The 25,959-nt window shown below is 68.0% G+C and overlaps 4 protein-coding genes across 7 annotated transcripts; 1 reads left to right on the top strand and 3 right to left on the bottom strand.

Moving 5' to 3' along the window:
- Positions 1-2,869: 2,869 nt before the first annotated feature.
- ACTG1 (actin gamma 1) lies at positions 2,870-5,957 on the bottom strand. Of its 2 annotated transcripts, none has more exons than XM_087750636.1 (6): positions 5,802-5,957; positions 5,305-5,437; positions 4,974-5,213; positions 4,211-4,649; positions 3,911-4,092; positions 2,870-3,818 (listed from the first exon to the last, which is right to left on the bottom strand). In XM_087750636.1, exons 2-6 carry the CDS (start codon positions 5,425-5,427, stop codon positions 3,675-3,677), a joined length of 1,128 nt encoding a protein of 375 aa, XP_087606762.1. In that variant the 5' UTR covers positions 5,428-5,437; positions 5,802-5,957; the 3' UTR covers positions 2,870-3,674. The 2 variants fall into 2 exon arrangements, with proteins under 2 accessions (XP_087606762.1, XP_087606763.1); XM_087750637.1 differs by having other exon boundaries at positions 5,796-5,868.
- A 4,175-nt stretch (positions 5,958-10,132) lies between these two features.
- Positions 10,133-13,632, top strand: FSCN2 (fascin actin-bundling protein 2, retinal). 2 transcript variants are annotated; one of them, XM_009466905.2, is made up of 5 exons: positions 10,133-11,019; positions 12,592-12,748; positions 12,840-13,003; positions 13,036-13,206; positions 13,295-13,632. In XM_009466905.2, the coding sequence occupies exons 1-5, from the start codon at positions 10,197-10,199 to the stop codon at positions 13,498-13,500; spliced, it is 1,521 nt and encodes a 506-aa protein (XP_009465180.1). In that variant the 5' UTR covers positions 10,133-10,196; the 3' UTR covers positions 13,501-13,632. The 2 variants fall into 2 exon arrangements, with proteins under 2 accessions (XP_009465180.1, XP_009465181.1); XM_009466906.2 differs by having other exon boundaries at positions 12,840-12,961; positions 13,039-13,206.
- A 478-nt stretch (positions 13,633-14,110) lies between these two features.
- FAAP100 (FA core complex associated protein 100) lies at positions 14,111-23,690 on the bottom strand. 2 transcript variants are annotated; one of them, XM_087750580.1, is made up of 10 exons: positions 23,590-23,690; positions 22,866-23,056; positions 21,782-21,900; positions 20,476-21,440; positions 19,118-19,268; positions 17,584-18,374; positions 17,036-17,172; positions 15,671-15,787; positions 15,039-15,125; positions 14,111-14,900 (listed from the first exon to the last, which is right to left on the bottom strand). In XM_087750580.1, exons 2-10 carry the CDS (start codon positions 23,028-23,030, stop codon positions 14,775-14,777), a joined length of 2,658 nt encoding a protein of 885 aa, XP_087606706.1. In that variant the 5' UTR covers positions 23,031-23,056; positions 23,590-23,690; the 3' UTR covers positions 14,111-14,774. The 2 variants fall into 2 exon arrangements, 1 of the variants encoding a protein (XP_087606706.1); XR_015703166.1 differs by lacking the exon at positions 14,111-14,900 and having other exon boundaries at positions 15,094-15,125; positions 17,025-17,172.
- Positions 23,691-23,787: 97 nt separating this feature from the next.
- On the bottom strand, positions 23,788-24,999 carry LOC148056431 (uncharacterized). The gene is made up of 4 exons (XM_087750582.1): positions 24,841-24,999; positions 24,559-24,656; positions 24,220-24,349; positions 23,788-24,130 (listed from the first exon to the last, which is right to left on the bottom strand). The coding sequence occupies exons 2-4, from the start codon at positions 24,650-24,652 to the stop codon at positions 23,938-23,940; spliced, it is 417 nt and encodes a 138-aa protein (XP_087606708.1). The 5' UTR covers positions 24,653-24,656; positions 24,841-24,999; the 3' UTR covers positions 23,788-23,937.
- Positions 25,000-25,959: the final 960 nt, after the last annotated feature.

Consider the following 25,959-nt stretch of genomic DNA (forward strand, 5'->3'; position numbering starts at 1 on the left):
ACAGAGGGAGGGACCCAGAGCTGTGGGGATGGGGGACACAGGGCTGCAGCGGGGATGAGGGTGCAGGGGGGCTGCAGGCAGGACAGATGTGGGGCTGGGGGGGATGCAGGAGGGAGGAGGCGGAGGAGGGAGGAAGGGGCTGCAGGAGCGATGCAGGAGAGGGGAGAGAGGCTGCGGGAGGGTGGAAGGAAGGTGCAGGCAGGATGCAGGCAGGAGGAGGCCACCGATGGGGGAAGGGAGGCTGCAGGAGGGATGCAGGCAGGATGCAGGAAGCTGCAGGCAAGAGGGGTGCAGGCAGGAGGAAGCTGAGGGCAGTGCAGGCAGGAGGGGTCCAGGCAGAAGGGTGCAGGCAGCATGGGTGCAAGCAGGAGGATGCTGGCAGGAGGGGTGCAGGCAGGAGGAATACAGGCAGGAGGAAGGAGCAGGCAGGAGGAAGATGCAGGCAGGAAGGTGCAGGCAGGAGGGATCCAGGCAGCAGGGTGCAGGCAGGAGGAAGGTGCAGGCAGGAGGAAGGAGCAGGCAGGAAGGTGCAGGCAGGAGGGATCCAGGCAGCAGGGTGCAGGCAGGAGGGTGCAGGCAGGAGGGTGCAGGCAGCGCTCCGGGCCCGTCCCCAGCAGCCTGGGGGGGGGCGGGGAGAGCGGGCAGCGCGCTCCCACCCCACGTGGGCACAGACGGACAGGCAGAGCTCGCACGCCATTGGCCGCGCCGCAGCCAACCAGAGGGTGTCGGGATGCCGAACCCGTCGCCCATTGGCTGGCGGGGAGCCCTTTTGTTCTCACCACCCGGGGGCCGTTAACCCTTTCCCTCCCGTCGGCAGCTGCGGGGGGGCGGGGGGGATGGGGGGCCCATGAGGGCGGGGGGGCAGCGGGGGATGGGGGGGGTCCATGGGGGCGGGGGGCCCGGGCGGGGCCCTTCTGCCCCCCCCCCGGGCCCGGGGCGCTCCGGACCCCCCCGCCCCCCCCGGGCCCCGCGGAGCTGAGACCGCGCAAACTCGCGTCGTGCGGCGGAGCGGCGGGGCCCTGCTGCCCCCTGGCGGCCGCCGCGGGCCAGGGCGCGACCGACGGACGGACAAACGGAGGGCAGGACGGACGGACGGACGGACAAACGGAGGGCAGGACGGACAGACGGACAAACGGAGGGCCGGGCTGGCGGGTGGGCGGCTGGGGAAAGGGAGGGACAGACAGGTGGAGGCAGGGAGGGATTGACAGACGGACGGAGGTAAGGAGGCTGGACAGACTGGTGCAGGGATGGCTGGACAGACAGACGGATGCAGGGAGGGAGGGATGGAGAGAAGGAGGTGAGTGGCGAGATGGAAGGGTGGACAGACAGGACGGACAGATGGACGGGCAGCCAGGTGCAGGGAGGGACGGGCAGACAGATGGGCGCACAGAGGGCTGGACGGATGGACAGGCAGACGGGCAGACAGCTGGGGGGTGCTGGGCGGGGGGTGCTGGCCAGTTGGTGAGCGCAGGTGCCGCAGAGTGGGTGGCCCCCGGGGGACTCATCCTGCACCGGCCCCGGGGCCACGGCTCCGCTTCCCCTGTGCCCCCAAACCACGAGCCAGGGCCACGCGGTGCCCCCGGCACGGAGGCGACGGCGATGCTGGCCCCCAGCACCGCGGCCACTGCTCGCCCCCCCCGCCGTGCCACCCCACCGCGGGGCTGCAGCTCAGCCAGGGCCCGGCCACGTCTGCCGCTCCTGGTGCCAAAGCGGCTCTGATGGCCTGGGCGCGGGCAAGGACAAACGGGGACACTTTGGGGACAGCCGGGCAGCGGTGTCACCGTGAGACGCGCCGGGAGGCCGCCTGGGACCATGTGGCGGGGAGCAACACAGCGCGACACGGCCCGGTGCGACACAACACGCCGCGGTACCGTGGAGCCGGCACAGCACCCCGAGGCTCACCACGCCGCGGTGCCGTGCAGCGCTCGCCAGCGAGCAGCGGGGCCTCGGTCACCCGCTCTCCTGGGGACGCTGAGCGCGGGCAGGCAGGTGCGGATCCGCGCTAGCCTGTGGCCACCCCAAGCACCCTTACAGTTTCGACGCCGGCCAGGTGACACTGGAGCGGCTCCCACGCGCCATGATGGACGCCAGGTGCCTCGGTCCTGCTTCGTGCCGGTGAAGAGGAGGGGAGGAAGAGCGTGGGCCTGGCCCAAGACGCCTGCGCAGAGGCTGGGCTGGCGGCAGCGTCCCCGGGGACCCGGCTGGGCAAGAGGAGCCCGGCCTCCGGTGAAGAACGGGCCTGGCACCGGGAGGACGCGGCAGCCCGTGCCCGGCTGTGCCACACGGCCGATGGCCAGGGTCCGGCTGATGGCCGGGATTGGGCTCCAGCGCATCTCCCCAGCTCCGCGGTGCAGGATGGCGGTGAGCGGGGCTGTGCTCGCGGCAGGCCCGGCGAGCGCCTAACCGCAGCAGCACTGCCCGAGCTTGGGTATTTAATTAATTAGGAGGTTTCTCTCTCCCCTCAGAAACGAGAGCAGCGCCCAGCAGCGCCGCAGCCGAAACACCGGGCTCGAGGGGCCCGCTCCCGTCCCTGCTGGCAGGGCACGCTCCGGGCAGCTCCCCGGGGGTCCCCAGGTCCAGCGCAGGGGTTGGGGGGTCCCACAGAGCCCAGCTGGAGCCCCCAGCAAGCCCTGCTCCAGCTCCACACCAGGCTGGGGGGCTCCCACACCGCCCACGCCCGGCACTGCAGCCACCACACTGGAGGCAGCACCAGGACCAGGCAAAGGCCAAGGGCAGCGCTTGATCCCCACCCCTCCAACACCTCTTTGGCCCCTAACCAGCTCTTTTTAACCCCAAAATGGTTGAATAGCACCATCACCTCCCAGTTGTCACCCACCGGCACCGGCCCCGCAGCACACACAGCCCCCGGTAGACTTTACTGCAGCGCTTTTTTTTATTTTCCTTACACAATGATGTGCTGTTGGGCATTACAATTTCTCAACTTTAGGATGACTTACAAATTTTGGTTTCCTACCGTCATGTGAGAACATTAAGGCAACGTACAAAAATCTTACATAAATTAAACGATGCATAAATTTACAGGTGTAAATGGAAAGTTTCAGCAACTCAAAAGTTGAGTAACTTCAGCCCCGTGATGGCGACTGGGATACGGGTGGGGAGGAGAATGAAGACTGGTTCATAAGGCTCGGATGCGATATGTTTTTCCCAACCTTGCTAGAACGGCAGCGACAGAAGTGAATTCTCGATGGACTCCTACCAGCCTCTACAGGAAATCTGGAATACTCCACACTGGATGTACGGCAAGTCTGACTCCAAATACCCTGTACGCACCGGTCCCAGCCCGGGGCGCGGGGAGAGGGGCCACTGTCAGTGTAGCGAGCTGCGGGAGCCCCGGTCAGGCGTGGGCTCCCCTCGGCGGCAAGATGCCGCGCCAGCCCCGCGGCCGGGAGCGGATCGGTACAGGGTATTTCGCTCAGGCGTACACCGAGGGAACGGCTAACTCGAATAACAAGGTCAAATCAAGTGACAGCTCGACCATCCAGTGCTGACATTTGTCTAACATCAGGTAGAGACTTTCCAAGGGCAAGTTTCTTTTGAAAGAAGGCTTATTCCAGTTTTATGAGGCTAGCATGAGGTGTATAGATTTGCCTGGGCAAACATACACTAGTGAGACAACTCATGCAGCAGGCGCGGGGCGCCTGCCAGCAGTCCGTTTAGAAGCATTTACGGTGGACGATGGAGGGGCCGGACTCGTCGTACTCCTGCTTGCTGATCCACATCTGCTGGAAGGTGGATAGCGAGGCCAGGATGGAGCCGCCGATCCAGACGGAGTATTTGCGCTCAGGCGGGGCGATGATCTGCAAGAGGAGAGCAGTGGCGGCGGTCAGAGCGGCCCGGCCTTCTCCCCCCTCCCCCCGTGAGGCCTGGCGGTGAGGAAGAGTTTTCTTACCTTGATCTTCATCGTGCTGGGCGCCAGGGCTGTGATCTCCTTCTGCATCCTGTCGGCGATGCCAGGGTACATGGTGGTGCCTCCGGACAGCACCGTGTTGGCATACAGGTCCTTCCTGATGTCCACGTCACACTTCATGATGGAGTTGAAAGTGGTCTCGTGAATGCCGCAAGACTCCATGCCTGGGGAGAGAAAAAAGAAGTTGCCAGCTCGTTAGTAGCCGCACAGCGCCTTGTTTTGGTCACCCCAACCCCACAGCAGGGAGGCAAGCCCGGCGGTACGGCGCTGGCCCACACCTACCCAGGAAGGAGGGCTGGAAGAGGGCTTCTGGACACCTGAACCTCTCGTTGCCGATGGTGATCACCTGGCCATCAGGCAGCTCGTAGCTCTTCTCCAGGGAGGAGGAAGAGGCAGCGGTGGCCATCTCCTGCTCGAAGTCCAGGGCGACGTAGCACAGCTTTTCCTTAATGTCACGGACAATTTCCCTTTCGGCTGTGGTGGTGAAGCTGTAGCCTCTTTCTGTCAGGATCTTCATGAGGTAGTCTGTCAGGTCACGGCCAGCCAAGTCCAGGCGCAGGATGGCGTGGGGCAGAGCATAACCCTCGTAGATGGGCACAGTGTGGGTGACACCGTCCCCGGAGTCCATAACAATACCAGTGGTACGACCGGAGGCGTACAGGGACAGCACGGCCTGGATAGCCACGTACATGGCCGGGGTGTTGAAGGTCTCAAACATGATCTGCAAGAGAAAAGAAAATGAAATAAATCAATTAGCACCCGAGTAATGAGCTGGGTCACTCGCACCAGTGTTAGAACACACATGCTGACATGCAGAAAAAAAAAAAAAACAAACAAGTGTGTGAAGGAAAAGGCAAAGAATGCAGGCAGAAACACAAATGAAAGAAACCTGAGGCGTCAGGGAAGAAATGCCAGGAGTACAGAACCCTGAAGATGTCGGGAGAGAAAAAAAACAAAACAAACTCAGGTTTTAAAATGCCGTAACAAAAGGAGGTTTGTGAATAGGATGGAGAGCGAGGGGCGGCCACTGGGCGAGGGACGGTACCTGCGTCATCTTCTCTCTGTTGGCCTTGGGGTTGAGGGGAGCCTCTGTGAGCAGCACGGGGTGCTCCTCGGGGGCCACGCGCAGCTCGTTGTAGAAGGTGTGGTGCCAGATTTTCTCCATGTCATCCCAGTTGGTGACGATGCCGTGCTCGATGGGGTACTTCAGGGTGAGGATCCCCCTCTTGCTCTGGGCCTCGTCCCCCACGTAGCTGTCCTTCTGCCCCATGCCCACCATCACGCCCTGGGAAGCCGAAGCTGAGTCAGCGCCCGCCCGGCGGCGGCAGCACCGCCCCGGCCCGCCCTCCCCTCCCCTCCTCTCCCCTCCCGCCTACCTGATGCCGGGGGCGACCGACGATGGAGGGGAACACGGCGCGGGGGGCGTCGTCCCCGGCGAAGCCGGCCTTGCACATGCCGGAGCCGTTGTCGATGACGAGGGCGGCGATCTCCTCTTCCATGGCGGAGGCTCTGCGGCGGAGGGGGGGGCGGCCCGGTCAGCGCAGCCGCCCCGGGAGGCCGCGCTGGCGGCAGGCCCGGTCCGTCCCCCCCTCCGTGTCCCCCCCCCCCCCCATTCCCGCCCCTCGCCGTTTGAATCTCCCGCGCCCTGACGTCACCCGCCGCCTCCGCCAATCGCGCCGCACACCCCCCCCCCAACGGCCCGTTCAGACGGGCGAGACCATTCCACCACAGCGGGGGGGAAGGGGGGGAAAACACGGCCACAGCCCAGCTCAGAGCCGGCCGGGACGGAGCCCCCCACCCCTCGGAGACTGCAGGGCAAAGGGGCGGCAGGGGCGCCGGCCACGCCCCACGGCCGCCAGTGCCGTACCGGTACCTGTGCGGGGGAAGCTGCTCTGGGCGCTGAGGAGACGCTGCCGCCTGGTCTGCTGCCGCCGGCTGAGTGAGGCCGTCCAGCTGCCAGCCCCGCGCTTTTATACGCAGGGGGCGACGGCCCCGCCCACCCGGCCGAGAACATCGCCATATATGGAGATCTTTCAGAAACACGCGTTCTCATTGGTTGGCTCCGTCCCGGCCACGTGGGGTGGCTGCCGGGCTGCCCCCGCCCCGCGGCACCCCGGAACCTGCATGGGGGGGGGGGGGGCGGCGGCGGCGACCCCCGGCCCCGGCGGGGACCTCCCGGCCGGGACCCCCCGGCGGCACCGGGCACACCCCCCCCCCCCCCCCCGCGCCGAGCACCGGGCGCCCCCGCCCCGCTTCCCCTCCCGTAGCTCCGGGCCCCCCCGCGGGCCTTGCCGGGCCTGGCCCCGCACCCCGAAGGTGGCACCGCACCCCCCGCCCCGGGCAGCAGCGGGCACCCCCCCGCCGCCCCGGGCAGCACGTGCCCAGCCGCCGGCAGCACGTGCACCCCTCGGGCAGCACGCACACCCCACCCGCTCGCTGTGCGCACCCCCGGCCAGCGCTGGGAACCCCCACCCGCTGCACCGGGCACCCACTGGCAGCACCGGCGGCACCGCGCACGCAGGCACCCTCGGTGCCCACCGCCCCGCTGGCGGCACCGCCCAGCCCGCGGGCAGCGCCGGGCGCCCCGGCTCGCCGCCGGCTGCACCCAAACTCTGCCCATCGGCCCCCCGTAGGTAGCACCGCGTACCCTATAGGTGATGCACCGCGTGCCGGCGCGGGCACCCCGCGGCTGCGAGCACCCCCCGACCATCCGTGCTCCTGCCGGCGCCGGCAGGCCGGCCGTGCCTCGGGCGCAGCACCCTGCAGGCAGCACCTGCACCCCGCAGGCAGCACCCAGCACCCTGGCAGCACCCACCCACCCACAGCACCGTGCGGGCAGCGCCGGGCACCCCAAAACGCTCTGCCTCGGCTCCAGCGCTGCCGCGCAGCCGCTGACGGTGCTGGCGATGCCCCTCGGTGCCGTGTGCCCCACGGACGGCGCCCTGCCCAAGGACAGCATCCCCCACGGGCACCCCCCGCCGCACCCGGCTGGCACCCCGGCTCCGGCAGCCCCCGCCCGCCCGGGGCCCTCCTGGTGTCTGAGCCCCCCTGCTTCGTCAGGGGGTGCCGCGGGCCGCACGCCCCACAACTGCTGCTGGGTGTCATGGGCATGGCTCGCACCAGCACACCGTGCCGGAGACCCGTGTGCCGTGCCGAAGACCCCTGCGCCATGCCGGATAGCCCCGCGCTACGCCGGAGACCCCTGCGCCGTGGTGACAGCCCCCGCGCTCGCTGTCCTGCTCGGCTCCCGCGCCCCCAGCCCCTCCGCGCCGGTCAGGTGCATGGAGGTGGCGGCTGCCGGCCTTGCCATCGCCAGCGTCTGTGCCAGGAGCAGCCGGCGGCAGAAGCTCGCCGTCTTCCAAGGGATTCCCAGCACCGCCTGGGGACAAAACACCGCAGGCTCAGGCCTTCCCCGGCAGGCCCTGGTGCCGCCGGCGGCTGAGCCTGGACGGGCGTTGCGGAGGGGCGTCAGCGGTGCAGCGGGAGCAGACTGGGGGTGCTGGGGCGCGGGGCAGGGCGATGCTGGCGCTGGGTGGGTGGCAGAGGGACGGGATGGGATGGGGTGTCCTGCACAGGTCCCGGCACGGCTTGAGGGGTCTCACTTCCCCGTGCCAGCGCCGAGCGGGCGGCCTGGCCCTGCGTCCCTGCAGGCCACGGAGGGCTCAGGCCGGTGGCCGGGTGGGCACCGGCACCTCGGGCCGGGGGTCCAGCTCAGGGGGGCTGCGCAGGCGCCAGCCGCATCCCGCGGCTCCCCATCTCCCGTCCCGGGGCGGGGACCGGCCGGACCCCCGGTGCGGGCCCCTGCCCGTGAGTCAGGACCCCCCCCCCCCAGGGGGCCACGGACACTGGGGGGGGGGCTCCCGGGCAGGAGGCACCGGGGGGCGAATGCGATGCCGGGGGCTCCGGGGGGGGCCCGGGGCGGTGCCGGCTCCCGGTGCTGGCGCTTCCTTCTGCCCAAACAAGGCAGCCCCGGTGAGTAAGGGCCGGGCAGGGCCGGGCAGGGCCGGGGCGGCCCCGGGGGTGCCCCCGCCATGCGGGGCGGGCGCAGGCAGCGCGTCCCGGCCGTATTAGGAGCGATCGGGCCCGGTGGCAGCGGGACGCCCGGCCCCGACACCGCCCTGCGCCGCCGCGGGGACCTTGGCCCGGGCCGGGAGAGGAGGAGGAGGAGGAGGAGGAGGAGGAGGAGGAGGAGGAGGAGGAGGAGGAGGAGGAAGGCGCCGCGCCCCGCCCCGGCCCGGCCCGTGGCGGCGGCGATGCGGGTGTGCCCCGGTCCCCCCCCCCGCCGCCTGTGCGCAGCCTCCGTCGCCGCGGTGACACACAGTCATCGTCCCCTCCCGTCGCCGTGGTGACGGCCGGGTGTTGGCGCGGGGAGGGGTGAGGATGGGGTGACGGGGTGGGGTCCCCAGGGGGAAGCGGCCGGGGACCGCCACCCCGCTGCCCCTCCTGACCCCGACCCCGACCCCAGCCCTGACCCCCCGGAGCCCCCCGCCCACCAGGGCTGGGACCGCGCTGTCTTGAGGCTGGGGGCTGCGGGACCCCCCCGGCCGGGCAGCCCAGCACCCCCCACCCCTCCCAGGAAGAGATGGGAACCGGGGGGGGGGCGTCACCCACCCCGCTCCCCTGCAATGTCATGAGCACGTCGGGTCTCAGAAGCCACCCCACCGGGGAGCGGGGCGGGGAGGGGTCCGGCTGTCCCCAAGCCAGGGGGATGCAGGGACGAGCTGCGGCTGTGGGGCAGGGCCCAGGCGGGCCCCCCCCGATGGGAACCTGACCCCCGCCGGGGGGGCTGGGGGAGCCGGCACCTATAAATACAGCTCCCGGCTGCTCTGCCAGGCAGGTGCCGGTGTGCACCCGCCGAGAGCCGGCGCTGCCGCCCTGCCAGACCCCGGGGAGCCCACGTCCCCCCCAGCCCCTGCAGGACCCTGACCCACTTATCCCCCCCCCCAGCCCGAAAGCCGACCCGTATCCGTTTCGGTGTGGGTTGGTTACACCGTGCTGGGCAGCGCAGCCGCGGCTCGGGTAACGCAGCGGCTGGGGGGCCATGGCACCCCCTGGCCCGGCCATGAAAAAGTCATGAGGCAACCAATCCCCGGGACCTATTTTCGGGAACAATAACTGGGCGTCGCGCTGATACCGGAGCCGCGAGGCCAGGGGGAAGGCGGCAGCGGGAGCCATCGCGGCTGGGGCCTCGCTGCGGCACAGCGGCATCACCGGTGCACAGCCAGTCCCCGGCACAGGGACTGGCAGCGGGTGTCCGAGCGCTTTGGGGCGCAGGTGGTGGCAGGGCCCGGTGCCAGCGCAGAGCCCATCCCTGCCCGTCCCCAAGTCCCTGTGGTGGAGCATGGCCGAGGCCGGGGGTCCCTGCGGCTGTGCCTGCCCCGGCTGGGGGGTCCCAGCTGGGTTGGGGGGAAGGTGCCTACAGGGCAGGAGTGGGGACTGTCCTCTGCACCCCTGTCCCCTCTTGTCCCCTGCCAAGGCAGCACACCCATACTGCTGTCATGAGCTTCAGGCGGTCTCAGCCCCATGGAACCGAGGACCCCGCACCCCGGGTGATGGGGGGTCCCAGCCATCGCCCCAGTGGGCCGGGGTGGGAGGGCGGCCATGACCTCGATCCACAGCTGCAGGAGGGATTTGGGGCCACAGGACAGATGGAGGCCAAGGGCCCCAAAGCAGGATAAAAGGTTTAAACTAATCAAAATGCCTGGCTAATTGGTAAGGCGCTTAGGGGCTGGCCAGGAGGCAGCGCGGCTGGAGGTGACCTGCTGCTGAATCAGAGGGGCCGGTAACCTTAGCCCGCCGGGAACGGATACGCCGGCCCGCGCCCGGATCGGGTTCCCACCCAAGTTTTCCACCCGCGGCTCCGCGGCAGGACAGGCAAGAGCCAGGGCTGCGGTGACGGAGGGTGGCCGTCCACCCCGAGGAGCCGGCTGGGCGCTGCTGCGGTCCCCCCTCGCCCGGCATCTCGGCGAAAGCCCCGCTGTAGGTTACGGCTGCCCCGGTGCCCGCCACAATCTGGCCGGACTTTGTAATCCTACCTGCGGCTAATTAAACGGGCTGTGGCCCCCAGCCCACCCCTGGCACCCCCCCGCTGTGCCACACTGTGCCGAGCTGTGCCGAGCCGCCCCGCGGGGCCAGTGCGGCAGCAGCGCCGGGGCAGTGCAGACGTCCCCGTGAGTGGGCAGCCGGCCGGCCCCGCCGCGACGCCCGGGCTCGGTAGGGCTGGGGAGCCCCCGCCAGCCCCCCGGGGGCCGCCCTGCGCCGGCGGAAGATGCCAACGAATGGGATCCACCAGGTCCTGAAGATCCAGTTTGGGTTGATCAACTGCGAGAGCCGGTACCTGACGGCAGAGAGCTTCGGCTACAAGGTGAACGCCTCGGCGCCCAGCCTGAAGCGCAAGCAGATCTGGACGCTGGAGCAGGATGAAGCCGACAGCTCCGTTGTCTTCCTCAAGAGCCACCTGGGCCGGTACCTGGGTGCCGATAAGGACGGGAAGGTGCGGTGCGAGGCCGAGCAGCCGGGCCGGGATGAACGCTTCAGCATCATCACCCAGTCGGACGGGCGCTGGGCGCTGCAGTCGGCCCCGCACCGGCGTTTCTTTGGGGGCCGGGAGGATCGGCTCTCCTGCTTCGCCCCCAGCGTGACGGAGGGCGAGCTCTGGACCGTGCACTTGGCCATGCACCCCCAGGCCAACCTGCTGAGCGTCAGCCGCCGCCGCTACGCCCACCTCAGCGCCCACGAGGACGAAATCGCCACTGACAGCAACCTGCCCTGGGGGGTGGACGCCCTCATCACCCTCTGCTTCCAGGACAAGAAGTACAGCCTGCGCACCGCCGACGAGCGCTACCTGCGCTGCGACGGCACGCTGGTGCCCGAGCCTGGCGCCCGCACTGGCTACACCCTCGAGTTCAAGGCGGGCAAGTTGGCTTTTAAGGACTGCGATGGCAAATACCTGGCACCCACGGGGCCCACCGGCACCCTCAAGTCCGGCCGCAGCTCCAAGCCGGGCAAAGACGAACTCTTCGATCTGGAGGAGAGCCACCCCCAGGTGGTCTTCACGGCGGCCAACGGCAGATACGTCTCTATACGGCAGGGTAAGGGCTGCCCGCACCCCGCTGCCTGCTCCCTGCCCGCCTTGGGAGCCTCAGCTGCCCCAAGGGGATCCCTGGGGATCGGCTCAGCCGAAAGCACCCCGAGCCATGAAGGGCTCCGTGGGAGCACCCCTGGGACCCCCGCCACGGAAGGAGACCCTACAATAACAACAAAGGGAGGCTGCGGCCCGTGGGGCCAGGGTGGGAGCAGCAGTGGGGCTGTGCGGGGCTCTATGGGTGTGTATAGGGATGCATATGGGGGGGGGGGGGGGGGCCTCCGTGGGGGTGTATGGGGGGGTGTGTGTGTACGGGGCTCTGTGGGTGTGTATAGAGGTGTGTGTGTATGTACGGGGCTTTGTAGGTGTGTATAGGGGTGTATATAGGGGTGTGTGCGTGTGTGCGGGGCTCTGTGGGTGTGTATAGGGGGGGTGTGTGTGCAAGGCTCCATGGATGCATATAGGGGTGTGTGTGTGTATGGGGTTCCGTGGGTGTGTATAGGGGTGTGTATAGGGGTGTGTATGGGGGGGGGGGTGTACGGGGCTCCGTGGGTGTGTATGAGGGTGTGTGTGTGTGTGTATGGGGCTCCGTGGGTGTGTATAGGGGTGTGTATAGGGGTGTGTATGGGGGGGGGGTGTGTACGGGGCTCCGTGGGTGCGTATGACGGGGGTGTGTGTGTGCAAGGCTCCATGGGTGCGTATAGGGGTGGGTGTGTGTGTACGGGGCTCCGTGGGTGTGTATCGGGGGTGTGTGTGCATACACACGTGTGTGTGTGTGGGCAGGGCTCTGCGCAGCGCCTGCAGGTGCGTGCATTTGCGTGCGCAGCCCATACATGTTTGTGTGCGGACGATGCTGCATGTGCACATGTGTGCACAGCTCTGTGCAGCCCATACGTGTGTGCATACGTGTGCAGGGCTCTTCCCAGCATGGTGCGTGCACGCGTGTTTGTGTGTGCACAGCTCCGCAGCGCTGCGCGCCCGCACGTACGCGTAGGGCTCAGCTCAGCGCCGCGGGCAGGCGCGGGACTGTGGTGCCACGCGTGTGCAGGGCTCTGCGCAGCCGTGGGGGTACGTCTGGTTGTTTGCACACGCAGCTCTGTGCGTGCCCTGTGCGTGGGGCTGAGCCTGGCAGCCCAGGGCAGGCAGCTGCAGGCAGGAGAGGCTGGGCAGAGCCGTGCCCACAGCCAGACCCCGCGGCAGGGAGCTGGGCACGGGCTGTCGGATGGGACCACAGCCTCCAGAGCCCGTGGGGGTCCCCGAGGGCCCTGGCTCACCCGGGCAGCGGTGGCTGTGCCGTGCCCCCGCCGGCCTCACCGGCACCAGGAGCACGCCTGCCCCTGTGCCAAGCAGCTTAGGGCCGGGTGACGGTGGCCGGCAGGCTATAAATAGGGGGTTTGTGCGCCACGGCACTAACCAGATGGACGCAGCAGCAATCAGATTAACCAGCTCAATTAGCACGATTGTTCGCAGAAGGATTTACCGCTGCCAGGGAGGGGCCAGGGGAGGGAAAGCGCAGCCGCAGCTCATCAGCGCACATGGCCGGAGCGGGGCCGGTGCTGACAGCCGCTCCCACCCGCAGGCGTCAACGTCTCGGCGAACCAGGACGAGGAGCTGAACCACGAGACCTTCCAGCTCCAGATCGACCGCGACACCAACAAGTGCAGCCTGCACACCAACACTGGCAGCTACTGGACCCTCGTGGCCCACGGGGGCATCCAGGCCGTGGCCACCGAAGTGTGAGTGTGGCCGTGCCACAGTGTGGGGCTGTGGGGAAAGGGGTCTGCGGGGGACAGGCTGCCCCAGCTCACGCTCTCCCTCTGCCGCCAGCGCTGCCAACACCATGTTCGACATCGAGTGGCGTGGGCGGCGGGTGGCCCTGCGTGCCAGCAACGGCCGGTATGTCTGCACCAAGAGGAACGGGCAGCTGGCGGCCGTCAGCGACGCCGTGGGTAAGTGCCAGGGGCAGGCGGGGGGTCCCGGCGTTGACCCCCCACCCTGGGGTGCTCAGGGCCAGGCTCCCGCGCAGGGGAGGATGAGGAATTCACCCTGAAGCTGATCAACCGCCCGATGCTGGTGCTGCGGGGTGAGCACGGCTTCGTCTGCTACCACCGCGGCTCCAACCTGCTCGACTCCAACCGCTCCGTCTACGACGTCTTCCACATCAGCTTCAGCGATGGCGCCTACCAGATCCGAGGTGGGCGACGTGGTGGGGGGCTACCAGGGTGGGGGGCTACCAGGGGTCCGGCCGGACCCTGCTGATGGCCCCCGGGGACTCTCCACAGGCCAGGGGGGCAAGTTCTGGTACGTGGCAAGCAGCGGGTCAGTGTGCAGCGACGGGGACCTATCCGAGGATTTCTTCTTCGAGTTCCGTGAGCGGGGACGTGTCGCCATCAAAGGGAAGAACGGCCGGTACCTGCGCGGGGACCCGGCCGGCACCCTGCGTGCCGACAGTGAGTCCGTGCTGCGGGCCACGCTCTGGGAGTACTGACCCAACTGGCGCTGGCCCCCCTGCCGCAGCGTCCCCCAGCCCACCCCGCTCACCGGTGGGCCGGGGGCACTAGCTTGTCCCCAGGCAAAGGATGGCGGTGGGGCTGGCGGTGGCACCATCCGTGGCAACTGTGTCGCCAACCCCCCGCGACTCACGGCATTAAAGTCAGTTTGGATCACACGGAGGCAGCGCCTCGTCTTCCTTCACCTCCCGCAGCGCCCAAGGGCAGGGGTGCTTGCGCCCCGGGATCCCCCCGCCATGCCTGTAACCCCAGATGGAGAGGGCTGCCCCGTGGGAGCCCCCACACCCCGGGAAGGGGCTAATCCTGCCTGTGCATCCCGGCTCTGCCACTGCTCTGGGATGCAGGGACCCCCGGGCTGCCGCAGGGGCTGGGGGTGCCACTCAGGCAGGGCTCGGCAAAGCAAACCCACTGCAGGCAGGACCCTGAGGGGCTCCATGGGGAGCTGGAGCGCAGCGGGGCTGGGATGCCCGTGGCCCCTCTGCTGGGCTGGGGGAGCAGGAGGGGGCTGCAGCTGCCGGCGCTGGCAGCCCCCCAGGGAGCTGGCGGGGCCCTGCTGGGAGATGGAAAGGAAAAGAGACGGGCACTCGCTGAGCGGCACGATCGTTTTCATGGCAGACGACAGATTTACAGACACTGGAGCGGTGCGGGGAAGCACTGGGCCAAAACACGCTGCACCACCACAGAAATACAAGATCATTTATAGAAACAACGGGGGAGCGGAAAACCCCCTCCCCTGCCCAGCAGAAAACGGGGCTCCCCCGGGCGGGCGCCCGCTGGGCACCCTGGCACAGCACCCTGTTTGTCCTGATCCTGAAAGGCAAGGCGGCACCGGGGCACAGCCCACAGCCGGCACGGCGCGGCAGCCGCCGGGAGAGCACTAAACTACCACGGCTAGAACGATCCACAAGACAGCACGGCTCTGGAGGCTGCCCACCGGCGTGGCCGGGATGGGGGGCGGCAGGGCCGGGCCGGGCCAGCCCAGAAGCCCCCGCTCTGCCACCGGACGACTCTTGGGGAGACGCCGCCGGAGCCCCGCGACCCTCCGGTGCTGCCGACAACACGACCACGAAACACGCACACACACATACACCCCACCCGGACCACCGCCACGGCCTCCCTGCCCTCGCCGCCAGCCCTCCCGCCCGGGCCCGCTCCTCCTCCGGTGGGGGTCTCTCCCCACCGCTGGCCCGGCAGGCACCCACCCCGGCCGGCGGGGCTTGGGGCCCCCGGGGTGCGCTGGCCGCCCCCCTGCTCACAGCAGAACAAGGCTGGGGTTGCGCAGCTGCCTGTAGATGTGCAGGAGCTTCTCCGCTGTCGCGGCTCCCTCCTCGCCGAGGGCCGGCCGGTCACGCAGGGTCTGCGCCTCCTTCAGCAGCATCTGCGCAAGAGAGATGGAGATTGAGATATGCGTGATGGCTCGGGGCTGCGGTGGGGGGTCCCGACAGCGTGCACCCCACGGGGAGGAGACCAGGGCACAGTGGGCACCTGTCAGCCCCGGCGTGGGCTCGTGGCTCACCTCATGGTTGGCCTGGATCTGGCGCAGGTACTGCATACGGAGGTCGGGGGGCCCCGAGCCCTGTGCTGCCTGCTCCAGCACCAGCGCCTGTGGGGAGCGGAGAGCTCTGCTGGGGCGGGTGCCGGGAGAGCCAGCTGCAGCAGCACCCAGCCCCGGGGAGCCCGGACCACAGCTCCGGGCAGGAGGCAGGTCTCCACCTGGCAGCTGCGCTGCCCTGCTCTCCCCAGGCCTGGCACCGTGCTTGCCGGCACCGAAGCACCTCCAGGAAGGCTGCCAGCCCCCATGTGCCGCAGGGGCCCCACTCCATTTAGCTGCCAAACCGACCACGGCCCGTTCCCGGGGCAGAGAGCAGGCACCACCCGGGGCTCCACGGCCCAAACACCCAGAGCTGAGGCCGTGGCTCGGGAAGGGAGCGGGGTCCGCAATGGTCGCCTTCCCCAGCCCTGCCAGAGGCCAGGCCTTGCCGGGTTGTCTGCCACACGGTGGTGCCAGAGAAACCCTCCCGGAGCGCCCAACTGTGCCCCCAGGCTTTGGCCCCGGGGGTTTGGCTTGCTTAGGGCCCCCCCCCCCCCTGCCCCGGGACAGATCTGCTGGGCCCAGCAGCACAGCCCCGCGGCAGCGGCCGAGCATACCTGGATGCGCCGGATGACGGCGTGGTGCGTCCTGCACATGTCAGCCAGGGACGGGCTCTCCATCAGGATCTCCACAGCCTGGATGGGGCCCGCCGGGCTGAGGTCGTTCATGGCCACCTGGGACAGCGAGCACATCCTTGCTGCAATCATCGCCGGGCAGGGGAGGGGGTGAGGGCAGCCCCAGGACCCCTCCCCATGGGCACCGGGCTCCCCGAGAGGCTCTGCTCCCCACTTCCTACTCCCTGCACCCCCAACCCATTTGTTCTCCAGCCTGGTACAGGCAAAGGCAGCAGAGACACTGCCAGCCCAGCTGGGCACATCAGACCACTTGCCCAGCCCCTCTGAGGGGCATTTGCCCCTGGCCTGGCCTCAGTGGCCATCAGGCCCCAGGAGAGCCCTCGCCCGCTCCTCCAACCCTGGCCGGGTGCGGCGAGTACCACAGCCAGGAGAGCGGCCACTGGTCTCACCCAGCGCTGCTGGGGACGAGGGGATGCCCGTTCCCTGAGGAGATCCAGGCTGCCACCCCAGCGGATTTAACTGGGCAGGCTTAGCCCAAGGAGAATTAATGCTGTCACTAATCACATTGGCGATATTAGTGCTCTCAAGCGTGAATCAACCTGAGCCAGGTCATTGCCAGCACACAGGCAGCTGGGCCCCTCGGCACGGGGTCAACTAGCCACGGCAGGAGAGCTGGGCAACAATTAGTATTTTACCTTTGCGCTTAGAGTGGGATTTTTGCATTACGGGGGGACAAGCTGCAGCAGGTCTGATTTACACCCCAAATCCAGCCACGTTTTCCCCTCGCTTTGCAGAGCCAGCAAAGCGCAGCCAGCCAAAGCAGCAGGGAAAGCCAATTTCTTCCTGCAGCCGAGCCTGACGCCAGGTCGGGGCACGGTGTCTGAGGTTATTGCATCTCAGCGGGGCTGGGCAAGAGATGGGCAGGAGCAGGAGCCACACTGCTCCAGTGGAAAGGCAGCAGCAAAGAGGGCCTGCAAGGATCCTGCGGATCAGTAAAGGGATGCTGGGAGGGGGCATTCGCCTTTGCCCTCACAAGGCCAGGCTGCTGCGCAGGGGCAGCCGCCCACTGCCCTTCCTGGCAGGGAAATGCGGACATCTGGGGGACACACACCAGCTCGGAGAGGGAGGGAAGTGGCCACAGCCTTTGGGAAGTCCCAGGTTGGGAGAAAGGGGACCGGGAACGCCGCCTGCCCAGCCCGGCATCCAATCCCCAGCCCCACGGCGTCGGCAGCCAGCAAGGCCATACATCACCCAGCTCCCCGGCATGGGCGAGGGGCTGCGGGACGGAGCCAGCTCCATGGGATGGGGGCGCGGGGAGTTTCTCTGCAGGGCTAACCCATTCCTTGCCTCTCGGACAAGCAGCTGCACCTCGCCTCCGTCTGGTGCCGCGCCGCGCACCGATGCCACCTCCCCGCTGCTCAGCGCCTCAGCCCCGGCGTTCTCAGCCAGCAGCCAGCGCAGCGTGGCACAGCTCAGCGGGACATCTGGGGACGAAAGGAGAGAAAGCAGAGCTTGTTACGCTGGTGAACGCCATCCCTGCAGCTCAGCAGCCCCGCTCAGGCCAGAGCTATGGAGGATGGAGTGGTGTGCGCCTGGTGCAGCCCCTGCGAGGCCAGGGCTGACGCTGGGGCCATTCCCCTCCGCACTGAGACAAGCCGAGCTTGGCCATGCAACTGTTGTCACGTCCACGAGCGGACACATGCTGGGGTGGTGACTGCTGGGGGTCACGCAGCCCTCCTCGCCCAAGGAAGGGGCTGGTGACTGCCCCAGCCTGCATGCACGGGCTGTGACAGCGCCATCCTGGCCTCTCCTGGGATGGCCACAAGCCGGGATGCAAGTGCCTCTCCCCAAGGATACCCCAGGAGCTCCTGGGATGCTCCTCTCTAGGGACCCACCTGAGCCAGAGGTTTTCAGCGCGTTTTTGAGCAGCTCCGAGGACACCCTGATGGACGCCGCCGAGGGGGGAAGGTTTCCCTCTCCCAGGGCGTGTGGCAGCTCGCCAGCTTTCTCCCCCTCGGGTTCAGTCTGCTCCCGAGATACTTTGAGGAAGGTCTCCACAGGGTCTGGGGGGGCAGGGGGGGCAGCTGCCGGCGGGGAGGCATCCGGCCCGGGGGGGCTGCTCTCGAAACGGAGGCACTGGAGCATGTCAATGGTGCATTCGCTGAGGGGCAGGCAGATCCCCTCTCTGTCCGGGGAGAGGATGGGCGAGTCATCCGGCAGGAGGTCATCCAGGGCCTCGGAGGAGTCGGAGCCGCTGCCCAAAATATCCCGTAAACTGTAGTAGAGGGCACAGGAGATGGTCAGAGGCAGGTCCAGCTTGGTGTCTGCAGCGGAGCCGAGGGGCAGCGTCAGCTCCCTCTTGTTCCCGGGCAGGAGCTGGTCGATGGGGAAGGTGAAGGTGGTGGCCGAATCCACAGACTCCTCCTCTAAGGCACAGGGGCTGGCCAGGAGCTGAACACAGAGGGTCCAGCCCTCCTCCAGGCTGTACTCGCTGCAGTTTTCCAGCAGACAGGAGATGGTGACGGTATCTTGGAGCAGGAGGCAGCTCCAGTTGGCAGTGACGGTGCAAGCAATGGGCTTCTGGCCTTCTTGGCTGGACAGTAAAGCCGCGCTCACGTTCATCACCTGGTTCAGGCTGGCCAGGGCTCGGTTCTTCTGGTCCACCGCCTTCTTCAGGAAGGAAACTCTGCAAGGATAAAGCATTGGTGTTGAAATAGCAGGCGGAACAGCAGCCGGGACGCTGGGTCAGCAACAGGAGCGTGGCAGAGGCCAGCGCCAAAGGCTGCTGCACGAAGGGCACTGCACCACTGCGGCAGACAAGCCGAGCAGCCCCTGGCACGAGCCCGGCGCCCTGAGCCACCCCAGGAACTCCCCAGCTCCCTCTCCAAGGCAGCCAGGATCCACGCTGCCTGCAGGGCCGCTCTGCCCGCGAGCCCTCATCAGCAGAGCTGACCCTGAGGAGTGGCTCCGGCCAGCCAGACCCAGGGAATCCCCCCCGTGAAGAGAGGGGGGACTCGTCCCCGTCCCCTCCCCACACACAGATGGCCGCAGAGGCCGGAGGCACGCGCCTGCCCTGCCTGTTACCACGGACTTGGCAAGCGTGGCGGGGCGTCTGGGAGCGCCTGGCACCCTGCCTCTCCCACCTTCTGCCGCCGAGGCTGTAAACACCAGCCCGCCTGCAGCGCTGGAGCCGGCTGCGCCCAGGCGAGGGGGGCAGGTGGCAGGGCTGCCCTTAAACACTATTTTTATCCTACTGAGGTTGGGGGGGCTTCCCAGCCAGGCTCCTGCACTCCGGAAAGGTAAACGTTCCAGCGGTTACTGTCAGAGAACTCACGGCTGATGCACAAAAACCCAGTTCGGCGCCCGTAAAGCCGGCAGTTCGCAGAGTAAGAGCACGAGTGCGCAGCGCCGAGCAGCCCTGCCCTTTACCTCTCCGAGGTGTTGCCTATCCCAGACAGCAGCTCCTTAATCCTCCGGCCGGCCTCGGCGGGCGTCAGCTCCACATCAGTGTCCTCAGGGCTGCATAAGCCGCAGGTCATGAGGCGGCCTTTGGCAGACAAGGCCAGCAGCTCCGATTCACCTGCAGGCAGAGACGGGGGCAGGTCAGGCAACAAGGGGTGGCGGGGGGATGCCGGGAAGGCAGCCAGGGCTTCCCTGATGGCTGGGGGCGGTGGATGCAGGGGGACGGGGGAGCACAGGATGGCACGGCCTGCCCCAAGGCAGCGGGAGCCAGAGGTACAGCCTCTGTCTGCAGAGGGGTACGACAGAGACAGGACACAGACCATGACAGCACGTCCACCTCGCATGCAGCTCCCCAGGAAGGGGCCACCCCATGGAAGGGAAACGTCCCCCTCCTGCCTGTCCTGTCCCTGTGGCTCCTGCTCGCCGACAGCCCTGCTGCCCCAGCCATGCTTCCCGGAGCTGGCCGCCCCCAAGCCAAGGCCAGCAGCAGCTGGGGAAAGCGCCGGGGGGGGCTGCAGTGCCCCGGGAGCCAGTGCTGCCATGCAGGGTCCCCGGCAGCGAGATGCATGCAGCTCTGCGGGCAGTGAGTGGGGCCAGGTGCGGGCAGGGCTGACTGCCTTGCTCTCGCCTGGGTGCCCCAGGAGCCTCTCTTCATTCGCCTGCCTGTTCTGGTCCCATTTGCTCCTCATGCTGCCCTGTGCAAAGGGCTCAGCTATGGCTACAAGATGCTTTCCCCCCGTCTAGACCCTCTGCTCCCTTCCTCCACTCCCGAGGGTGAGCACCACACCTTGCTCTGCGCCCAGGCCGTGGTCAGGCACCGCATGCTGCCCTCGCCGGAGCGGGGAGGTTAGCACCCAAGCTGTGGGGCTGGAGAGCGCAGTGCGTGCAGGCTCTGAGCGGCCGCACAGGAGCCCCCGGTCCAGACAGCGGCACGCCTGAACCCCCTTTGTGGAGCGAGCCTTGTCCCAGCTCACTCGCGGCTCCCCACAGGCTGCCCTCCATGCGGGGAGCCTGAGGGGACAGGCAGAGCTGCTGTGAGCATCCCGTGGGAACCTGCACGGACCGGCCGCTTCCTGCGACGCCGAACAGAGACGAACCGTGAGCGGGCGGGGAAGAGCCGGAGCTGCGAGCACACCTGACGTTCAGCCCGAGTCGGCATGCTCGACAGAAACGACTTACAAAAACGAGGGGAGTCAACAAGAACAGATGGAGGACGGAGCCCAATCTGGACCGTAAGGAGGGGTGGAGACGTACGGGCCGGAATAGGCAGCTATCCTGCCCCGCTCCACCCCAAGACCCAGCACACGCCCCGCTGCCGGCAGTACCTTCTGATGCCCGAGAAGACAAGGAAAGAGCCACAACGCTACAGATACTTAAACTGGCCGGAGACAGGACGGGAGGCAGGACGCCGGCGCAGCTCTCCGCGTCCTCTGGGTCAGAGGAATCGCCAACCCAGTCCAGGTCGACGGCGGAGATGTCCGAGTGCGTGCTGTAATACATCCGGCTGCCGCTGCCGCAGGCGGCACAGAGAATGGGCCCGCGCAAGTAGTACTCCCTGAGCTCCGGCACCGTCACCTCCTCCCTCTGATCCGCCTTGACGGCTACCATCTTCCCGTAGTGGCCCACGGCCACTACGCAGTCACAGCCAGCATCTCCAAAGAGCTGCTCGTCCTCGGCATCCTCTGCTGCCCTCCGCTCCGTTCTCAAGGCCCCGATGAAGACAATGGGCTCTTCCAAATGATGGAGGATCTTCACGGGGGGGTCTTGGTTCGAAACATCATGGCAGCCGTCGACAGGCGGTGAAGAACTGAGGGCCTTCAGCGGCACGGAGCAGAGCTGTCCGTCCGGGAAGCCGCAGAGGATCATAGGAGACTCCAGCATGGCAGCGTCGATCCCGAAGAGCAGGCTGAAGAGGGGCTCTTCCAGCACAAAGCCCCCCGAGCACCACAGCCCCTCCCCGGACCCCACGGTGCCTGGGGAGGATGCGCAGCACAGGACGGGCAGGAAGCGGGAGGGTGGGACGTCCCCCTCATCCTCGGGCTGGGGGCCGGGGCAGAAGCCCACCTCGCTGACCTGTCGGTACGGGGGATTCTCCTGCTCGGGGCACGGAAGCTCGTGCAGTTTCATCCACCATTTGCCGTGAGCCTGGGACAAGGTGATGACGAAGTTGTTGAGCAGAGTGAACATGCACAGGCTGGAGTCTGGGAAGATGCAGGCGTCCGAATCCACGGGGAAGACGCCGGAAGGGCAATTGCTTTCTTGGCCGTCGCCATCCGTCTGCTCCATTAACCTTCAAGCAAACAGGGAAGAGCTGTCAGCCAAGCCGTGGGGCGAAGCCAGAGCTTCCCTTGGCCGCCTCTTACCCTGGCCCTCAGAAACAAGCTCCCTGCAGCACAGCTTTTAGCATCTGCTGCAAGAGCGGCGATCTGGAGAGAGCCAGAGCTTCAAACCGCGTAATGCTTCCCGTGCATGCGGGAGGATGGGCAGGGAGAGGGCAGCGGCAGAAGCCAGAGGCTGGGCAAGGCCCAATGTGCCACCCCGGCCCCGAGAAGTGGCCCAGGGACTCCAGGACTGATGGCACAGGGCTGGCAGAGGCCAGGCTCGCATCCCCGGGGGTGACAGCCAGCTCACCTGCTCTGCTGGTCCAGGGAGACGCAGTAAATGCCACTGTGGGCACAGAGGATGTAAAGCTGCCGGGGCTGGGGCAGCAGCTCCACGTGCCACACCTGGTCAGGGCACCGGTACACGGCCTGGGTGGAAAAGCAGAAAGAAACGTCACCTTCCCACGGCACCCAGAGGGGCAGCGGGGACGGGGCCGCTCGGCGCAGGTGCAAGCACCGAGGGAGCCACGGTGCCCACGCTGCCAGGCTGGGCAGAGCCCTGCTCACCCGCACCCCTGCGGGGTAAAGAAAGAAGCGGTTCACTAGGCAATGCTCCCTCCCGGGCAACCCCAAGGCAACTGCAAATTAAAGCGGTTATTTCCTGCAAATGCAGATTCCAAGCAGTTTCCAGGGATAAATCTATCCCTGGACAGCACCACGGCTTGTGGACCTGGCTGGGCTTTCCTGGGCAAGGGGCAGCTGCTGTCGGTGAAGAGCAGCAGGGAGCTGGGAGAAGGCCTGCAGGTAAGGAGGCAGCCCGTCACTCACAGTCCCCGAGGGGAAGGAAAATAGCGATCAGAAAGCCGGTACATGATCTACTTTCCTGAGAAGGAGCGCAGTGTAGGAGGCAAATCCTGATACTACAGTGATGGCTTTCTTAGAAATGATAATAAGAACAAATTAAAAAAAGAAGCCGTGTATAACTCAACACGACGACTGCTGTTAGTCACAGCAAAGACAATAGCGAAACCCTTTGTAGGTGAGAAACGAAAGAGACGTCACTTCGCTTGAGGAGGGAAAAAGCCCTTTCTAGTTTAATTAAATGTTTGTCTCGCGAGTTCAAGAGAGGGGCCAGACGGCAGCACCCCCCACCCCCAGAAGGGGCCTCGGAGCCGGGCGAGGGGCTCTGGCGCTGCTCGTGAGGTTTGTTTGTGGATGGGGGACCCCAAGGGAAGGACACCAGGAAGGACCCTGGCCCCAGACTGGGTGACCAGCGAAGGGGGACACAACTGGTGTCCCCGTCACCTTCGCCCTGTGCCAGGACACTGGCCCCAGAGCACCCTCCCGGCGTGGGGGACGCGGGACGAAGCCCCTCGCCCTGCCAGGACGCTCACCTTCAGCACCTTCCCCTCCTGGTCGTAGACGTAGACGAACTCGCTGCCGTTGGAGAGGTAGATCTCGTTCTCGTGGCACAGCACCCGGGGCTTGCCCGCCACCAGCCCCCCCACCGGGCAGCAGAAGCCGGCCAGGTAGTCCACCCTGTGGCCCACGTGTGCCATGGTGCCGGGAGGGGCGCGGTGCCAGCCTGGGGGGCGCGGGGACGGGGGTCAGCGCTGGGGGGGCCGCCCACGCTCCGGTGGGCAGCGAGGGGGAAGGGGATAGGGCCCCTCTGCCAGCAGCACCCTGGGGTGCAGGCTGAGCCCAGCCAAACCCCCCCAAGACCACTGACAGCTCCAGGCGTGCGGCAACCCGGCCCCACAGCCCCCCCAGACCCCCGGCTGAACCCCACAGCCCTGACTAGGCCCCACAGCCCCGACTAGACCCCACAGCCCCCCAGGCCGCCGGCAGAGCCCCACAGCCACCCCCAGACCCCTGACTGGACCCCACAGCCCCCCCAGACCACCGGCTGACCCCCACAGCCCCGACTGAGCCCCTCAGACCCCCCCCCCCAGGCCCAGCCCCACAGCCCCATCGCCCCCAGGCATCACCCCCAGCCCCCCATTCCCCACCCCAGGCCCCCCTGCCTCAGCCCCACAGCCCCGACCCCCCCCCCCCCCCAAGCCCTCCCCTCAGCCTCAGCTCCCCCCCCCCATCGCCTCCCGGTGGGGCTGCGGGTACCGGGCGGGGGGCGCGGGCGGCTCCGCTTTACGGCTGCGCGGCGGCGGCCGCCGCAATGGGCGGGGAGTTTGCGACAAGGCCGTAAAGCCGCGATGGGCCGGGCCTCGGCGGGGGGTGGTAGCACCCCCGGTACCGGTACCGGTGGGGGGATGACCCCCCCTCGGCGTGGCAGGGGCGCAGAGAGGAACGAGGCGATGCTGGCGACAGCGGCTTTATTAATGGCGAGCGGGGGAGCCGGGTTAGCGCCCCCCCGGGGGGGCAGGGGCCCGCCCCACAGCGCGGGCCCGATCCTGACCCACGGCCGCCCCCCCCGCCCCCCGGTTTGGCCAGTGCTGGGGCCCGGGGTGGCTACTGCGGGGGGCCCGGGGCGGGCTGGGGGAGCCCCCGGCGGCGTGGGGGGGCTCGGTGGCCACGGGCCCGGCTCAGCTGGTCCACGAAGGCCTCCACCTCGGCGAAGCGTGCTGACAGCCGCCCCAGCTGCTCCTTCAGGGCGCTGAAATCCCGGTACAGATCATCCAGGGCCCCCGACAGCGACCGGATCCTGGGCCGGGGGAGAGGGGTGAGGGCGCGGGACCCCCGCCAGCACCCGCACCCCGCCGGAGGGGCACGGCCAGCCCCGCGGCCCCTCACCTCCCGTAGTCGGGCAGCACGGTCTGGTGGTCAAACAGCAGCAGGTTCCTCATCTGGGAGGTGATGGCGAACTTCCAGTTATCCAGGACCAGCGTCAGGTTGGCGCAACCCTTCGCCGGTGCCCTCTCGGCTGCGGGGACCGGAGGGGACGGGATGGTCAGGGCTGGCCCCAGGAGCCCCTCACCGGACCCCTGGCCCCAGCACCCCTCCGGCTGCACGTCCGGGTGCAGCTGCCCGCCGTCAGGCAGGGGTCAGGCAGGGAAGCTTTGGCCCTGCCTGTACCCAAGCACCGGCAGCCCCTGCATGGCAGGGAGGGGGTCCCGAGCGGCAGGGTGTTACCGTCCGCTTCATCGTCCCACGCTGCCGGCCGCCGCTTCAGCTTGACGGCGCAGCCCAGAGCCGCGAGGAGCAGGAGGGGGAGAAATCGTGACATGGCGCTGCCAGGGGAGAGCGCGGTGAGAAGGGTCCCAGCCCCGGCCAGCTCCGCGAGCCGGAGCACCTCATCCCCAACCGGCCCCAGGACAGGGACCCCGAGGCTGGGTGGCCATGGGGCGTCATGTCCCCGAGGGCCAGGCTGGGCACGTGGGACCCGGTGCCATCAGAGCCCTTTCTGCCTCCTACCTGCGCTGAGGTCCCGGCCGGTGCGGACGCGGCAGCCGCTCGCTGGGCTCGGCTCCCCCCGCTCTGGCTCCGCGCGGCTCCTGCCTTCCCTTTTCAACGCGCTGGGCTGGCGTGGGGCCCGGCCGCACGCGGCTCCGGCACTGATTGCAAACAGACCGCCCGGCCGCGGCAGAGCCATGGGCAGGGGAACAGGGCGCTGAGTGGCCGGTGATGGGGCGCAGCCCCCACGCGGGTAACAGAGCGCAGGAGGCATAGCGCTGGCTCTCATTTCAGGTGCTTTTATTCAACGTTACTTGCAGACCCTGCACCCGGGTCAGTCCAGTCCAGGCCCCACACACCACTGCAACCCCAAACACCAACAAACCCAGGGGAAAAAGCAAACCACAGCCCGCGAGCCCCGCGGCAGGGCCGGGCGGCCGCTCTGCTAACGCCGGCGGGACGAAGCCTTTGGCAGAGCCCGGGCCCGCGCTCGCCGGCAGCAGCGAGGGGTAGGGGAGGCCGTCAGACACGGGGGTCCCTGCCACACTGCCCACCCTGGGACACACACGGAGGGTCCCTGCCTGCGCCGCTGCCCAGCTGGAGAAGGCAGGGGTGATGCTGTCCTGGCGCAGGATGGGGCCTCGAGGGCACGGGGCACTGCTGGAACCGGTGCCCCAGGGATTTAACGAAGGCCTGAACCTGCAGCACCAGGGCAGGGGGTCTCCAGGAGGGGGCAGGGGGTCAGAGACCCTGCGAGAAGAGAGCTGAGCCCCCGGGGCACTGCAAGCATCTGACTGCCCCCTCCCCAGCACCCGGGCACAGGGCAGCCTCTGCAGGGTGATGCAGCACATGGTGGGGAAATGACAGCCTCCCGCAGCCCCCGCGGTGGACAGGCAGGACAGGGGTACGCTCAGCCAGCACCCGAGCACACACCAGCCCCAGCGCGCGCAGCCCGGTGCCAAAGCGTCTCTGCCGCACGAGAGGGAGCGAGCACGGCTCGGTGCCGTGCGTGCCGCGGGAGCGATGCCAAGCCCGGAGCTGGCGCATGCCCACCCCTTGCCCGGTGCCAAGGGGGGGCCCGTCCTGCTCTGGGAGCGCTGCCAGCACGCAGGGCCCAGCCTGGCAGAGCTGCCGTCTGGC

The sequence above is a fragment of the Nipponia nippon genome, unplaced genomic scaffold (genome assembly GCF_047370975.1).
Source record: "Nipponia nippon isolate SJK-2023a ecotype South Korea unplaced genomic scaffold, ASM4737097v1 scaffold_14, whole genome shotgun sequence".
In the NCBI taxonomy this organism is placed as follows: domain Eukaryota; kingdom Metazoa; phylum Chordata; class Aves; order Pelecaniformes; family Threskiornithidae; genus Nipponia; species Nipponia nippon.